The sequence below is a fragment of the Gordionus sp. m RMFG-2023 genome, chromosome 2 (genome assembly GCF_954871325.1).
Source record: "Gordionus sp. m RMFG-2023 chromosome 2, tfGorSpeb1-WG-v2, whole genome shotgun sequence".
Classification (NCBI taxonomy): domain Eukaryota; kingdom Metazoa; phylum Nematomorpha; class Gordioida; order Chordodea; family Parachordodidae; genus Gordionus; species Gordionus sp. m RMFG-2023.
In genome coordinates, this window is record NC_088776.1 from 30,899,003 (window position 1) to 30,916,366 (window position 17,364).

The 17,364-nt window shown below is 25.8% G+C and overlaps 1 protein-coding gene across 3 annotated transcripts in view; it reads right to left on the reverse strand.

Annotated features, from left to right (window-relative positions):
* The window catches only part of LOC135923487 (carnitine O-palmitoyltransferase 2, mitochondrial-like), a 42,759-nt gene that overhangs the window by 17,554 nt on the left and 7,841 nt on the right, over window positions 1-17,364 (reverse strand). For 2 of the 3 annotated variants that reach the window (XM_065458262.1, XM_065458264.1), the window contains exons 3-6: window positions 10,376-10,435; window positions 10,230-10,333; window positions 10,014-10,147; window positions 9,762-9,967 (exon numbers count right to left, since the gene is read on the reverse strand). In XM_065458262.1, coding sequence (XP_065314334.1) covers window positions 9,762-9,967; window positions 10,014-10,147; window positions 10,230-10,333; window positions 10,376-10,435 — 504 coding nt within the window. The remainder of the gene's footprint in view (window positions 1-9,761; window positions 9,968-10,013; window positions 10,148-10,229; window positions 10,334-10,375; window positions 10,436-17,364) is intronic. The other variant, XM_065458263.1, reaches the window with a different exon arrangement.

The following is a 17,364-nucleotide window of genomic DNA, read 5'->3' on the forward strand; positions in this document are numbered from 1 at the left end:
CTTTATAAAAATTCTAAATGATAATAAACTCAATTCATATATAAAAATAAACAGTATTTATGGTAATTTAATCCTTAAATTAAATTTTAATTAATTGTGAAAATCTAAGTTAGGTTTTCGGGGTACGTATTAGCAGCAGAGATTATTTTAAATAAAAAAAAATCTGACCAAATTTATAAGCACATTAGAAGCCAAATTTGTCTAGGGCCCCTAATGACAATATGAGGATGATTGACTATTTTTTTGTAAATTATATGGGAGTTTTAAGTGCAAGTTCTATCTGGTGATATACAATACAGATGAACCTAGTGAATTTAACATATTTGACAATTTATTTTCATTTATTTATTTAGAATTTAATTTTTATATAAGGCAATTTTTAAAAATCTAAAAATAAAGAAGCGATATATATGCAACGCGAAAGAATAATAGGTAACCCGGGTTTATTTTCATAATTCTTAAATTTTCATCTTTCAAAATTTTATATTAATAAAAAATTAATAGGTTTTTTCTATATTTAATTTCTACCGTAGAATATATATAAATAATAAAAATATTACGTTTAAACATTTTGGAAAATTTTCTTAATCTATTTTTTATATCACTTCAATTTTGTATGGACAATATATTCTTGATCTCTTCCATATCTAGATTAAGATTAAAGTAAAGGAAATATAGATAAAGAAACTCTGTAAATTGCATGCAAATTCTATCTGCTAACATTTTTATAGGTTATGAAACCTTAGCCAATCTCGATAATCTTTAAGGATATTCCAAGGTTTTTAAACAATATCTCAACTACACCTAAAACTTGATAATACATGGTAAAAATACTGCCAACCTCTTGTAAGTGATTATTAATTAATAATGCTCTCAAGTCTTTTAAATTTATTATTTCTATTTTTTTTAAATTTAAATTTCCAGATATATATAATGATATATAATTGCCGCTATGCTCTTGCCATTTTTCAAAAAAAAAATTGGGCATGATTGAAACTAGAGATGAATTATATAGGATAAACTTATCCGTAGATTAGGTCATGAATTATATATCATCATCTTCAAACTCAACATTAAAAAAATTATCTACAAAACGAGAAAATCTCGTGTTCTTGAATTTTTTGATGATATTTCCGATGAGGAATGATAAAAATAATATAATATTGATTATCTAACAAATATTTTGAGATCATCCATATCAAATCTCACAATATTATAAGAGTTTCCTCTTTTAAAACCATTTTGAAATCTCTACCTATCAAGTAGCGTTTTCCTTATAGATTATTTAGTTTGGCCATGACTTATATTAATATAGACTGCTCAAAGATTAAAAAAAGTCTTTAAAATAATCGCCATTTAAAAGATACAACGTTCATTTTAATAAATCTATGTTTATAGTATTTATGAATTTTTTTAATTTTTTATCTAAATCGCATATAAATTGCAAGATATAATATTTTTCAAAAAGATTAAAAATAATGAATTATTTTTTAAAAATTCATATATTAATTGTAGAAAATTAAATAATATATATTAAACAATTTTTTAATATAATATATAATAAGAAAATAAAGTAACAAAAAATTTCCGTAATATGGAGTATTTTAAAAATTTTGATTTGTAATTTTTTTATATAGCGGCTTAATTTACAACAGAATATGAATATATATTTTATAATATCATTGACATAAATTTAACAGAGTTGTTAAAGAATCTAGATACTATCTAGATCCTGTATCTAGATATAAAAATGTGGTATCTGTATCTAGATAGATTTTTGATTAAATAATCTGTATCTAGATATTATTTTAGACGTTGTATCTGTATCTAGATCCATTTAAAAAGTATCTTTTAACAACTCTGAAATTTAATATTCATGTAAAAGTTTTTTTTTGTTCAGCAAAAATAAGGATGTATATTTTCCATAAAAAAAGAAAGTAGGAGATATTAGCATTTTATCTGTAAATTAAAATAGTAAAAAAATAATGTTAAAAAAAATAATATTAATTAAAATTTAAACAAAATTATTTTTACTCATGATGATATCCTAGATCTTTTATTAATGCTTTAATTCATTCAAATTAATAATTAAAGAAAATTTATATATATGTTAGCGGCAATGTATTTTTTCCAGCAATGTATTATTTCAACCCTATATCATTTTTTGAACGCGTTTATTTTTGAATTTTATTTTTAATATCTAATTTTACCGGAAATGTATTGAATAATGTTTGAAATACCTACTTTATGAATTCCAGATAATTTTGCCATAATGAACTTACTATAATTTATAATAGTTTTTCCATTGATTTTTTTATATAATAAATCACTCATCTGGAATTCTTGAGATGCGTATTCTAGCATGCTGGGATACATTTTTAGTAAAACCAGATTTTTAAATTTAAAAAACGCACGCAAATAATGATTTTACGTTGTAAATATTACACATTGCCGGAAAAAACAAATTGCCGCTATATTGCATTTTGAATTAAAAGAAACTTATTTCTTCTATTGATTGCCACATATATAGGCCATTTAGATTTAGTTGTAAATATTTTGTTAATGGAAGAATAAAATCTTGAAAAACACATTTATATAATTGATAAATTAAAATAAAATATTTTGTAGATGTTGTATAAAAAGATTCATTTGAAAAATGTGCTATGCAAAGGCATGAGTATTTGTTTGGTTTAAAAAAATTTCTCTTTTTAAAAAAGAGCTTTATTGTTAATTGGAACCCTAAATAATTTTAAAAAATAATTTTTGATTCAAAGCCACATCCTATTATATAATAATAAAGTGATCAGGACTAAATAGAAAAAAAAAGTCAAGATATTAATATGTCTGTAATGAAAAAATATTATTAATTAAAATTATAGAATTATGTTTTCATGATATTATATATTATAATTCAGATTTAACTTAATTATCATTATATAAAGATTGTTAAAGGTTAAGAAAATTTATGAATGTAATTATTAGTAAATATATGAATGTTTATACATATGGAAAAGAAACATAATTATTTTTGCTGAACTGAACAAAAAAAAACTTTTACATGAATTTTGAATTCATGTCACTTTAGATTATAATATTCATATTCTGTTGTAAATTAAGCGGCTAATTTTCTTATATAAAAAAATATACAAATCAAATTTTTTAAAATGCTCCATCTTGCGGAAACTTTTGGTTACTTTATTTTTTTTATTATATTATATTAATTTTATAAAAATTGTTTAATATTTATTTAGTATTCTACATATGCATTTTTAAAAAATAATTTTTTTATTTTTCATCATCCAAAACAAACAAAGAAATCAATTTTTTATAAAACAAAAATATATTATTATAATATATAATAATACTATTTAAAAAAAAGAACGGAGATGGTGTGGCGCAGGGAAACAAAAATGTAAAAGGGACGTAAGTGTTGTTTAGGATGGCTCTTTGGCTAGAAGACTACCAACTGATATAATTAGCTTTAAGAATCGCTATGGATAGTCGTTGACGAAGAAAAAAACCCTCTCGAGGTTCTTCTGAGAGTTTGCTGATTTGTGATCCTAAGTTTTTGAAAAATGCTAAGGCGAGTTTGCCGAAGGTGCCAAGAGTGGTTGATATGATTGGGATCAATGATCGTTCATTATTTCTGTGTATTTAGAAGTTTTAAGTTGTTCCTTCTGGTCAAGGATGTTGATGGCGTGGTTGGATGGGGCCAAGGGGTCAATACAGGAATAGTCCCATACCAAAAGTTGGCCTCTCCTCCATGGGATTTGAGAGATCCCGTCAGGACGTTTACCGTCAGATCTAAAAAGACCCTGTGGTTCTAGAGTGGAAGGAATTTGGGCGGATTTCAGAGCATGTTGGATGATTGTATTACATTGCTTGTGTCTGATGAATCGTCCATTGCAGGAGCGACAATGTAAACTATGTCTACCCTTCGAGTCAACTGGCGAGTTGCACCCTGAGCAGATGTGAGGGTGAGTGATGGAACAATTTAGACGAATGCAGATGGCGTGGGTAAATTCATTGTTGGATAGTTGAAGCTGAAGATTGGTAGATGGGATGGCCTCAAGAAACTCATGTCCCGTACCATTGAGCAGGGAAGAGAATAGGGTGCGGTCGGTAGATTGCATGCTAGATAAGAGAGTTTCAACGCAGCGAGCAACCACTGGTGCATCCCAGTCTTTCTGTCTATGGGTTGTGGGGGGATGAGAATCAGCATTGATCCTTGTTTTCCAAATATCCATAGCCACGATTAAGGAAAGATCTTCTTTAGAATTATGGGCGGTGGTTATTGGCTTTGTCAAGAGACTACTCGATATGAAAGTAGTTATTGCTAAGTCATGTGGAGATCTGATGCCGAGACCACCAAATTTGGTTGGAAGAGTTGCTTGGGCCCAAGCGGTTTCGTTGAATCTGATATTTACTATTTTTTCGGTTAAGTCATTTATTCCTTTTTCGTAAGTTTGGAGAGGAATAGGATATTTAAAAATTGGTGTTGACCGAAGTGCGTAAAGAATCCTTGGTATAAAAAAGAAATTTTTAAGCAAAAAAAAGGACTTGTGTGATGGAAGAAGTGTAAAGATGTCCTCCAGTTTAAGGAGTATGTCAAGTGTGGAATGAAGAAAGGTGATTGTTGCCTCGTGTCCTCCTACAGGCTATCCTAGATGTGTTAATTCCACGCTTGATGTGAGTTTGAAATCGTGAGTGTTGGGAGCATTAGAATTTAAATGTGAGAATTCAGATTTGCTCTGGTTAAGCGAAAGTCCAATGGCTGTGCCCATTTCTTTAATTATGTTGACTGCTTTGGTAATTTCACTACAGGGACCACTCAAGATTCCATCATCAATATCAAGCGTGGAGCGATAGAGTACATGAAGAGTTTATTGATTTTCTCATGTCATTGATTCCAAGACTAAAGAGAAGGGATCCGAGAGGGTCACCCTGTTGGATACCCTACAGAAAGTATCTTTTCTTTGTTGAATTGTAAGATTGTTGGTGATTGGTAGGAGAAAAGAAATTTGGTGTAAGCGGGGAAATGGAAGCAAGTTGAATGTAGGAACGTGTTGCGCGAAAGAGTGTTGTAGGCGTTAGAGAAAAAATGTTATATTTTGCAATTTATATTTATATGCGATTTAAATAAATATACATAAATTAAATATTTAACGCTAAAATCATTACAAACATACACTTATTAAAATCTATGCTGTATTTTTGCAAATAGCTGCCAAATGAACGATGTAAAAATAAATACAAAATATGCTAATAAATTATATAGTGTTGTAAACGAACGCGTTCAAAATGAACGCGTTCGTGAACGAAGTTCGTTTTTTTGAAAAAATGATGAACGGCGTTCCTTTTATTTTTGACGAACTTTGAACATGAATGCGTTCCTTTTTTATGACGAACGCGTTCGAATTTAACGTTCGTTTAATTTTAAAAATATTTTTATTTTTATTTATTTGAAAAATTTAATATGAATTTTTTAAAAATGTATTATTTATATTTTTTAATCGGCTGTTTATTTCCTTTCATTTCAATTTTTTTAACACATAGTTTATTAATTTGAATATTATTGTTTATATTTTAATTTAATAGATTAGCATAAGCATGGATATTATTATTTAATCCTCATCATCTGATTCTAAAAATCCAAAATCAGATGATTTATCATTACTATGGCCAAATATGATAAATGTTTTACATTAACATCCTATATTGAAGGAACTAATCCAATGCTTACCAAGTGTAAAATGTGGCCAAAAGGTATTATATTGTCAAAGGTTCCAATTTAAAACGACATTTGATTTTAATATTAATTATTTGATTTTATATGATATAACTAAGTTAAATCATTAAATTTGAAGAAATAATGCATTTGGGATATTTGACCCCAACAATAGCGAGTTATTTTAAAATTAAAAAAATTAGTGGCCTCAAATATGGTCAACCATTGATAGACGCCGTATTAAATGGGATTAATAAAAGGTATTAAACCTATCACTCTCAATTATTACATATATTTTATTTTTTTAAAGATTTAAACATATATATAAGGATCAATATGTTCTTTCTGCAATTATACATCCAGTATTCAAACTTCAATGGCCATGGATAAAACTTCTACAGAACGAACCTATTAAAAATAAACTTATAGCGTTATTGAAAAAAATGCTTTGAAAACCCTAGAGAACTGTTAATTGGAGGAGGATAACTTATCTCAATTTTTTGCAAATAACACAACATGTTTTTAATTAATTCTCCACGTTAAAAGAGCTGTTTATTAAGTATAATACCGCAATTCGCTCATCTGCCCCTGTAGAGCGTGTTTTTAGGCTAATGCCGTATTAACTGCCAAGTGTTCCTGTCTATCAGATAAATATTTTGAAAACAATTGTTATTAAAATTTAATAAGAAAAATTTTTATAAATAAAAATATCTTTTTATTCGCTATATTATATTATTATATTTTATTTATAATTATATTATCAAAATAAAACTATATTATTTTTTAACATGGCTAAAATATATATTGTATTAAAAAATATAAGTTTATTTATATTAAATTAAATTTTAAAAAAATTTATCATAAAATTTTGAACGGTTTTATGAACGTGAACGCTTTCGATTTATGTCAATGAACGTTAAACGCGTTCGATTTTTGTCAATGAACGTTAATCGCGTTCGATTTTTTTAAAAATGTTTACAGCACTAAAATTATATAATTAATTTATTATAAAAATATTTTAATATATTGATTTTATTTTACGATTATAAAAAAATATATAATTGGGGCGGCAATAGTTTATTTATTCGCCTATACTAGGGGAAATTTTTTTTAGACATACATAACTATAAATCTAACTACTAAAATAGTTACGCTAAATTTAAAATTCTATAACTATAACGTACTATTTTTTTGAGAAAATAGCCAATTAGTAGCGAAGCTACTTTTTTAGGAAAGTGTAGCTGTCACAAGTTACTTTTTAAAAGTAGCTTTAAAGCATTGGTAATTAATGATGAAAATACTTTAAAATATGTACACTTGTTTCATTTCAAAGATAAATGGTCAATGCAAATAATTTATGGAAGATCCAATAAGCGAGACCGAGGTTATATTGTCCATAAAAAATTGAAGTGCTATAAAATATAGATGAAGCAAATTTCACAAAATGTTTAAACGTACTTTTATTCCTTACATATATCTACGGTAGAAATTAATGTTTAAGAAAAAAAAGAGTTTTTGATTAATATAAAATTTTTAAAAAAATGAAAATTCTAAGTCAATAAATGAAAATAAATTGAAAAATATTACCAGGTTCATCTACCCGAAAAAATTCGTCACTTAAAACTGTCATATAATTTTACCAAAAATAAGTCAATCATATTCATATTATCATTGGTGGCCCTAGACAAACTAGTGGCTTATAATGATCTTATAAATTTTGTTATTTTTTTATTCAAAATAATTCCTGCTTAAAATGTATCACGCCAAAACCTGCCCTAAGTCTTCATAATTAAATTTAAATTAAGGATATTAAATCATCATATATATTGTCAATATTTTTATATATGAATCATTTAGAATTGATATTTAGTCTAAGTAATATTTATAAAAAAAATTTATTAATAAAAATGTAAAAAATTACTTTTGATGTGTTAAAATTAAAATTTGCATTTAAAATTTCTCATAAGCAATTTTTGTGAAACATTTTTACACCTACTTAAGAATCTTATTAAAATACATATTTGGCTTAAAAAGTTTATTAGTTTTTAAATTATTTGAGAAAAAATTACCAGCCCCATGATAACATTATCCCGGTCTCCCCTTATTACTTATAAAAAAAATAACCTGCTCATAAATTGAAAGCTATTAATCAATAAGAAATGAATTGGTTAAAAATTTAATATGGTTTGTACAACAATCATAAACATAGATGATTAGGGCAAAAGAATTTGTAACTACCCTATCTTATGTAAATTATTTATGTGTACATTTTTAGGTGATTTTCATTTAAATTTGCTCAATGTCTTAATGTTCAATAAAATTTGCAATTTTATAATGGATATCATTTTTGATATTTTATTTGCTAATTTAGTAATTATATTATATTTGATATTATTAATCTCATAGAATATACATATGATAACTTATAATAAAAAGAGATATTTGCATAAATATAAAACACCTTTCATATATGTAAATATAAATAAGAAAATTATTAGTTTACAATTCAACTTTATTTATTATATCTACTGTTGAATATTATATAAGTACTATCCAAGATTAATTTGTTGACAAAAAACATACTGCCCATTTTGATTAATCTACTGCCCAAATTATTCAAAGTTTTAAAAAAATTAGATATAGCAGATATGAATAATTTTTTGAAATTGACATGGCTATATTTTTAAAAAAATTGGCCGGTCTGGCTTTTTTAATTTTCTATAATATTTAAAATTTAATGATTTCGGCCGGCAGGGTGATTTACCTATCATTCTCAAATATTTTATTTCTTTTTTATACACGAATCGCAAAAAATGATTTTCAAGTTCTAAAAGTTTCTAAGTTCAGACTTTCTATAGGTTCGGAAAAAATGTCTTAAACCCAGGTTGGGCTCAGAACTCTGCAAATTTTTAATTATATATAATTAATGAAATTATTATTAAATTTTTTAAAATGTAATCAGATAAAATAATAACTAGTCATCTTAAAAAAGTTTTTTCTATTTTATTAAAAGGATCGTATTTTTTTGTTCCAATTATATCTTCATTTTAATAATAAAGTTTCTTAATTTTGCCTTCCATCATTCTTACTATTTAAGAATTTTTTAATTTTACCGATCCTATTTACAATTTTTAATGATTTTCTTTAATTTAAAACTTATTATGTTATACCTTTTAGTTCACCCCCCCCCCCGCATTATTTTCCCTGATTACGTCAATTTATATTTTTTCCCCTTCAATATTTAAATTTTGATCATTTAAAAAACTTTTGTTCAATTTATATTTTAATTTTTCTGTATTATACTTAGACACACTAATTGACTCACTTGTTTCTCTCAGCGTTATCTTTTTATAAAATAACTTTGGCATAGAAGCGATACTAACAAAATTTATGATGAATTCATTTTTCATCCTTAAGATATCCCAAAATGATAAAATCATCTTCTTGACTAATAATTACCGCCAACAAACACATTTTATTATCCGCTCTTTTATGATCACAATTTGGAACCCCAAAGTAATAAAGCTTTACTAGATGTTTCAACATGTTCTCGACTTATTTTAGCTTAATTACTCCGCATTCCTTTCAAATTTGATGAGGAAACCTGTTGCATGATTAGTCACCAGTCTTTTAATTAAACAACATCAGGATACCATTTTCGATTTATTCTAAATTTTAACTTTGGTTTATTTTTTTTAACCTAATTATTTTATGGACTGGGGCAGGCAAAAATAATTATACAGAAGACCAGATAACTTTTTCAAAAATTTCCATAGGCGAGTTTAGTTCCCGCCAATCTCTAATTTAATTAACATAAATCAAATTCGCTTCTAGCGAAAAGGTTTTCTCGAACCCTTTGAGGTGTCCAAAAACTCTAAAATCCATCTTCTTGACTCATAATCACTGTACATAATTTCGTCGTATTATAATCAAAATTTGGAAAAAATTCCTAATCTAGTGGTGTTTAAAATTTGAATTGTTAAAAAAACAAAAATGTTTTAACATAATAATTTGGAGGCGAGCATTATCTTACCATTTTTATCGAAAAGAGTAATTGAATACATCCTCCCAGAACAAGAAACAATTAAATTTGGCTTATCGTTGGGTTGGGTAAAATTTGAGTCCGTACCTAAGTGAGGTATCCTGGATGAGCAAAATAAATCTTTATATTGAGACATATCTAACGGGAAAGCACTAAACATGTAGGACGTATAAAAGCTAAGTTGTTTTGGTGTCAATCTATTAGATTCATTGATCAATTACATTTATAATTCGAGTAAATTACTTGCACAAAAAACGACAGAGCTGGGTATTGCTGATTTGGGGTTTGAGATGATATATATCCGGTTCCAGTGTATTGCTTTTGTAAGATTTCATGAACCTTATTGATGAAATTATTAGATTGGTTGCCCTCAATAACTGGATTAAATCAAAACATTTATATAAAACTAGTGATTATTCGAAAAGTAACATAATATTTTATATGCCAAAATTATAAAACTTGAGAATTGTATCTAGGTTTTGGATCATCTTTAATACTGATAAAAGGGTTGGTATTTAGTGCTAAGGGTCTTCGATCTTGCAAATAATAAGAAAACCACAGATCTAAATTTCAATATATAATGAAATTCAAATATTTGATGTTACCTGATATATAACTATTTTGTTTATTTCTTTGATCTTTTTCAATTAATTGTTGTTGTAACTCTAATTATAAAAAGAGGATGCTTAATGAATAAAATTATACATATATATATAGTTAAAAAGATACTTTTCAAATATATCTAGATATAGATATATGCCATAACATAGTATCGGGATATAGATAAAAAAATTTAAAATGTAGAATATATGTAAACTATATTTTTCTTACTTATAATGTCAAAATTAGGAAGCTATTGTTTAAGATTCAAATTTTGAATTAAACCAAACATTTTTAATTCAGTTTGATATTTAATTAATGTATAAATTAATTAAATGTTTATAAAATATTATTGGGGCATTCCACGTCAAATCGACCAAAAAAACGAGATTTCGGACGACCATCTTTAAAATGAACGAAACTTTGTTTGATAGTTACCTATGTTGTATATTTGTTAATTTAAAATTTTAGAGTGCTAGCTCTACCAGATCCAAAGATATACGCCTGCAAAGTCGAAAGTCACGCAATGTGTGATTTCATTAAATTATTTTTTTAAATACTTAAGATAGAGTTACAAATTATATAATATTTTATAGCCCTTAAAATTTTACATTGGAAAATATCGAAAAAAATTAAAAAATTGCTAATGTTTTCTTATTTCTGGTAAAAATTAACAGTTATGAAGGGATTTTTTTTGGATTTGATATTCTCTAAAAATGGTTAACTTTAGATTAAACTATTTATAAAATCTCGATAGCCATTTTTGTTTTTTTAATTTTTTATAAATAAAAAAGATAATACAGATGACGTTATATTTAAAATTTACTAAATAATATAATATATTTAATAAAAATATGTATTGTATTGATATTAAAATTGGAAGCTATATTGTAATGAACATTATAAACTATTATACTCTTATTTTTATCTATTCTATTTTTCGCTTATTAATCGAAATTCCTAATGCCATAATTTTTAGACATATCCTGTCGCTGTTTTGGATCTACTATAATGATTATTTGATGTCACATGTGGTGTAAAAGAAGGATATGGTGGTCTTCTCAAGGAAAAGGTCTATGCGACGGCCTTGGGTGAACATTAAAGAGATTAGCAGCACGTTCAAGCCTTCCAGTTCTGGTCACATTTTAACACCAGTTGATTTATATCAGTTTGCAAAACAAAACATGCCACCAGTAAATTTTATATCTATAACCAACGAATAATACAATTTAGAAGAGGTTTAACTTCGAGAAAGATTCAATTTAGCTCGCCCCAAGGAACTCGGGTATATGCTGTCCTTTGATTTAAGTTTACTTAAATCAAAAATATATTCATATGCAGAGGACTTCAAATTTAACAATATCTCAAATATAAATTGTCTTTTATAGATATCAAAGGATTCGTAACATATTTTTATGAAAATTTTTGGTGGTTAGCTACAATACTAAAAAAGAATGAAATTACTGAGGAGATATATAATTCCTTTACATCCCCATGGACGACCATCATCATCTTTATTTTACCCAAATTGAGGAAAAGATATGGTTGCCCATTAATCAGATAATAACGATAGCAGATCCACAACAGTGACAGGATATATCTATAAATTATGGCCTCGGAAATTTCAATTAATAAGCGCAAAATAGAATACGATAAAAACAAGAGATATGTTTTTATAATAGTTTGTATATAAAATTTCAAAATATATTTATTTTACAATATAGCGTCCTAATAATAATCATATCTGTATGGATTGCCTGCTTACATATCGCCCCAGGACTATATTAGTTATACTTATACTCCAATCAATTTTTTAAAATTATAATTTTAATTATATATTTTTATTAAATATATTATATAAATATAACCCATTCATATCATCTTTTTTATTTATGAAAATAATAAAAATCTTAATAAAATTAAAAAACAAAAATGGGTATCGAGATTTTTTAAATAGTTTAATCTAAAGGTAATAATCATTTTTAGAGAATATCAACACCTAAAAAAATCCTTTCCTGACAATGTTAATATTTTTATTTTTACCGGAAATATGAAACCACTTGGAATTTTTTAATTTTTTTTTGATATTTTCCAATGTAAAATTTTAAGTGTTTAAAATGATATATAATTTGTAACTTTATAGTATTTTTTAAAAAACAAGATTTAATGAAATCCCGCTTTTTTAAAAAACAAGATTTAATGAAATCACGCATTGTGTTATTTTAGACTTTGAAGATTATACCTTTGGATGTTGAGCTAGGGCTCTAAAATTTTGATTTTTTTAAGATTTACAAATTAAATAACTAACATGCCAAGTTTCATTCATTTTTGAGATTGTTTGCCGAATCATTAGTCGATTTGTCATGGAATTACCCTATCGTTAGATTTTGATAATACATTATCAAAATTTTTATAGCCGTTTAACCGTAAAGTCATCCATTGTCTAAAATAAAATTGGTCATTTGTTTTAACTTTAATTGGAAAGAAATAACTTGAACAGATATTTAATAAATTTAATACAAAAAAAATAGGATTAAATTCAAATATTTATTATAAAAAACATAAAATAAATTGTATTTTTGAAAATGTTTCTAAATAAGATACAATATTTATGCATTTAAAAACTTTAACAACTCTGTTTTGGTATATATCTATTCTAGAGGTAATGTTATAAAGGAGTTCAAAATTAGGGTATTAGTGAATAAAATTCGTTTTTTGAAAAAGCGTGAATGGTTTTTTTTATTTTAGGATGAATTTTGAACGTGAACGAATGTATTCTTTTTTTTGAAAAGGGTGTTTGTTCTTTAGGTTTGTTCAGCTAAAAAAGTTTAAATTTTTATTTAAAAAGAATTAATCTGATTTTTTACATAAATGATTTTATTTTTTTACTCAGTTGTGTTTCCTTCAAATATTTTTCAGCATGCTATCCTTTCTCTCTGACTAGTATAGATTTTATTTTAATATGGGATGGGTTATATTTTATCATGTTTCAATTCTCCAGGGCCAGGCAAGTTGTGCCCAAACAATTTTTCACAAAAAATTAAACATCTTATTTATAATATGATACAAACTACAAATGCACAATACAGTATATACAAACACCAGAGTTGTTAAAGGATCGAGATCAAAATGTCGACGATCCTAGATTCAATCCTAAATTTGGTAATTTTTCAGGATTTATGATTCTGTCTTAAATTGAGGATCGTGATCGAGATCATTTTTAATATTCGATCTAGATCCTTTTAAAAATTTATTTTAATAAAATTAAAATTTGTAAATTAAATTAAAATATTATTTTTTTAAAAAATATCTATCTACATCATCTTTTATCATACTCCACCATGTTTTTGTATTTCATAAATTTTACAAGTTTTATTTAAATATATATAAATATAATATAAATTAATTCTAGGTTTTAATAATGTTCATTATAGATTTAGAATATAATACACCTACTATTGATAGATATAAGTAAGAAACTTTTATCTTTTCATAAGCTACGTAAGTATTTTACTTTATATTAAAGGGATGGAAGTAGCTATGGCATGATAACTGCATGCTTTTTATCAGGGTTGGGCAGTATCGCGGTATCTTGTATCTTTTTTAAAATTTTGGAAAGTATCTTGTATCTAAGATACATATTATTTAAAAATATTTGTATCTTAGCCAACTTTGTATTCAAAAAGATACAGATACTTTAAAAAAAATTTATATTGGCTAATTTAAATAGTATTAAAATTCAAAATGATATTGTTTTAAGATTTAAATATTTAATCAAAATTTAGATATTTTAAGATAATTTTTAATATATGACGTTGGTCGTCATATAGCAATTTGCTAACAATTAGAACTACCATATTTGAATCGTTTTATATCTGTCTATTTTAAAATTATGGAAGAAGAAAATAGAATAATATGTTTATCTTCGTCTTCAGATGATTCTTCAACCGAAAATTATAACAATAAATTTAAACTAATCATACTTAATGGCAAATTTTTTGAAGTACTTCAAGATGATCATAATAAAGAAATTCATCGTGACTTTGGTATTGACGAAAAAGTTATAGCAATTGTTACGATAACGGCTCTAACTTAAAGAAAGCTTTCAAGGAGTTTGGATATTCTATGGAAGCTGTAGAGAATGACTTTGACATCAATGATAATGAATGTATAGAATTCGAAATCATTGAAAGTATTATTTAATACTTCTTTAAAATTTATTATGATATTGTAAATTTAGTAAAAAATTTTATTCAAATAAAATTATTTATTTGTTTATTTAAGGGTCTAAAGAAGCCTCAATAACATTGCCTGCCTCAACACATTCGTGTTTGTGCCATACGATAAGTCTAATTGCCACAACAGATGTCGAGAGAGCTATTAAGGATTCTCCTAACATTTCTAAAATTCATCATCCTGCAATAGCTAAATGTACTAAGCTATGGAATGCAAATAATATAGGCCTAAAACTGCAGAACTTATCAAAGCAGTTTTAGGAAAAAAATTAGTTACACCTTGTTGCACTAGATGAAATAGTTTGTATGATTCTTCATAGTTTATTAAAATTTAAAGGCGATTCTTAAATTATGTCAAAAATTAGAATTTCCTAAATTAAGAGATATTGAAATTCAATATTTATAAGAATATTGCAATATAATGGCCCCATTGGCTATAGCGATTGACAAAATACAGAGTGAAATCAACTGCTATTATGGAGAATCAGCTCCAATTTTAAATGTCGTTAAAAAAATTACAAATTTTATTCAAACCAATCTACAATTTTGCAAACCATTAGCTATCGCCATAGAAAATTATTATTTAAATAAAAGATTTAAAAATATATATGATTTTGATAACAATTTTAAAAGTGCATTTTTGGCAACTATTTCTCATCCCTATTTTAAAAATCGTTGGATTGATGGTGAAAAAGAAAAAAAAACCTTCAGGATTTGTTATTACATGAAGTTTTAATTGTTTTTAAAAATAATATTGAAATTAATACTTCAACAAAATCTTCAATTGATGAAGATGATTACTTTTGATTTCTATGTACCACATCCAATTCTAATAATTCAATAAATGATATTGAAATAGAGGTCCTAAATTATATGAAAGATGACAGGCGGAGTATAAATATGTTAAATAGTTATAAATATATAAAAGAAATATTTATTAAATATAACACAATATTACCCTCCTCAGCCCCCGTTGAAAGGTTATTTAGCTTTGATAATATGGTTAATAGACCAAATCGTCAAAGATTGAACGATAAATCATTTAAATTAATAATATTAAAAAATAATGGTGATTTATGATGCTGATTTATTATTATTTACTAATTATATAATTATTAAATGAAATATCGCATTATCTTTTATAATAAATTTGTTATTTTCTACAATTTATTTTAAATATTTTTTTATAAATTTATATTATAGATAAGAAAATAAAGCTTTATACATTTTGATTTTGACTATTTAAAGTTTTTAAAAAAAGTATCTTGTATCTTAGATACTTTTTTTTTAAAAAATACAAGTATCTTGTATCTTATTGAAATTTTTCTAAAGTATCTAGTATCTTGTATCTTAAATACAAAATTTTATAAAGTATTTGTATCTGTATCCGAATACAATTTTCTGAAAATTTGCCCAACCCTGCTATTTATGCATGAAGAACATATCTTCTTCAAAAGTTAGTATTTCAAACCTCAAAAGGCATTTAGAAGTAATTAATTACTTCTTTTAAATTTTTTATCTTAATGAAATCATATTTATTAATACATACTATATTTTTCTTTTAGAGAAAGTAGTGAATTCAAAAATGACATGCCAAACACAAAATGAATTCTCTACAAAAACAAATATATCTATGCAAAACCAAAGTGGTTAAAAATAAAAAAATTTTTTAATTTACTTTATATTAAAGGGATGGAAGTAGCTATGCCATGATAACTGCATGCTCTTTATGCGTGAAGAACATATCTTCTTCAAAAGTTAGTATTTCAAATCTCAAAAGGCATTTAGAAGTAATTAATTACTTCTTTTAAATTTTTTATCTTAATGTAATCATATTTATTAATACATACTATATTTTTCTTTTAGAGAAAGCATAGTGAATTCGAAAATGACATGCCAAACACAAAATGAATTCTCTACAAAAACAAATAAATTTCTGCAAAACCAAATAAATTTGCAAAACCAAAGTGGTTAAAAATCAAAAAAAAATTAAATGTTTGTAGTCTAACATGCCAGCAATATCAAAAACAGATACCAAGCTTATAATGGAATATATTATTGACATCTTCCAACCACTCTCACTGGTTGATGATCCTTCATTTGAGAAAATGATAATAACATTTACTCCATTATGTGTCGTCAAGCCTTTACAGGTATGACCACAAATCTTATAAGAGATTTGTCACTGCTGATTGTTGGAGCGGTCATCGAAGGCATATATTTAATTTTTTATTTTAGGGCTTTTATTGGAGTTACAGCCCATTGGTTGGACCCATTAACCCTCAAGAGAAGATCGGTAGCTTTGGCACTTATAATTGGAAAGCAAATGTATGATGTTTTGGTTAAGGAAATTATGAATTTCACAAGACTTATAAATTTCATAATAAGGTGGGGTAGATGGTGGACAATGGCACCAACTTTGTCAATGCCTTTAAGTAATATTTATTTTAACAAAAAAATTATTTAAAAAAATTTTTATATTTTTTCTAAAGTTTTTGGAAAAAACGAAGATAGTGAGGATTTAGAATTAATAAATTTGGATGACATATAATCTGTTGGTGGCCCACTACTATTAGCCTACCAAAACATCAACGTTATTATTGCCATAATCTGAACCTTATTGCAGCCACAGATATGGAAAAGGCAGAAATATCAATTTTTAAGTGGTTTTGTTTTAATTAACAAACAAATATGTCCCTAAAATGGCTGATCTATTGGTAAAATTGGGAAGATTCCCAATAAGACCCGATTGAACTTCT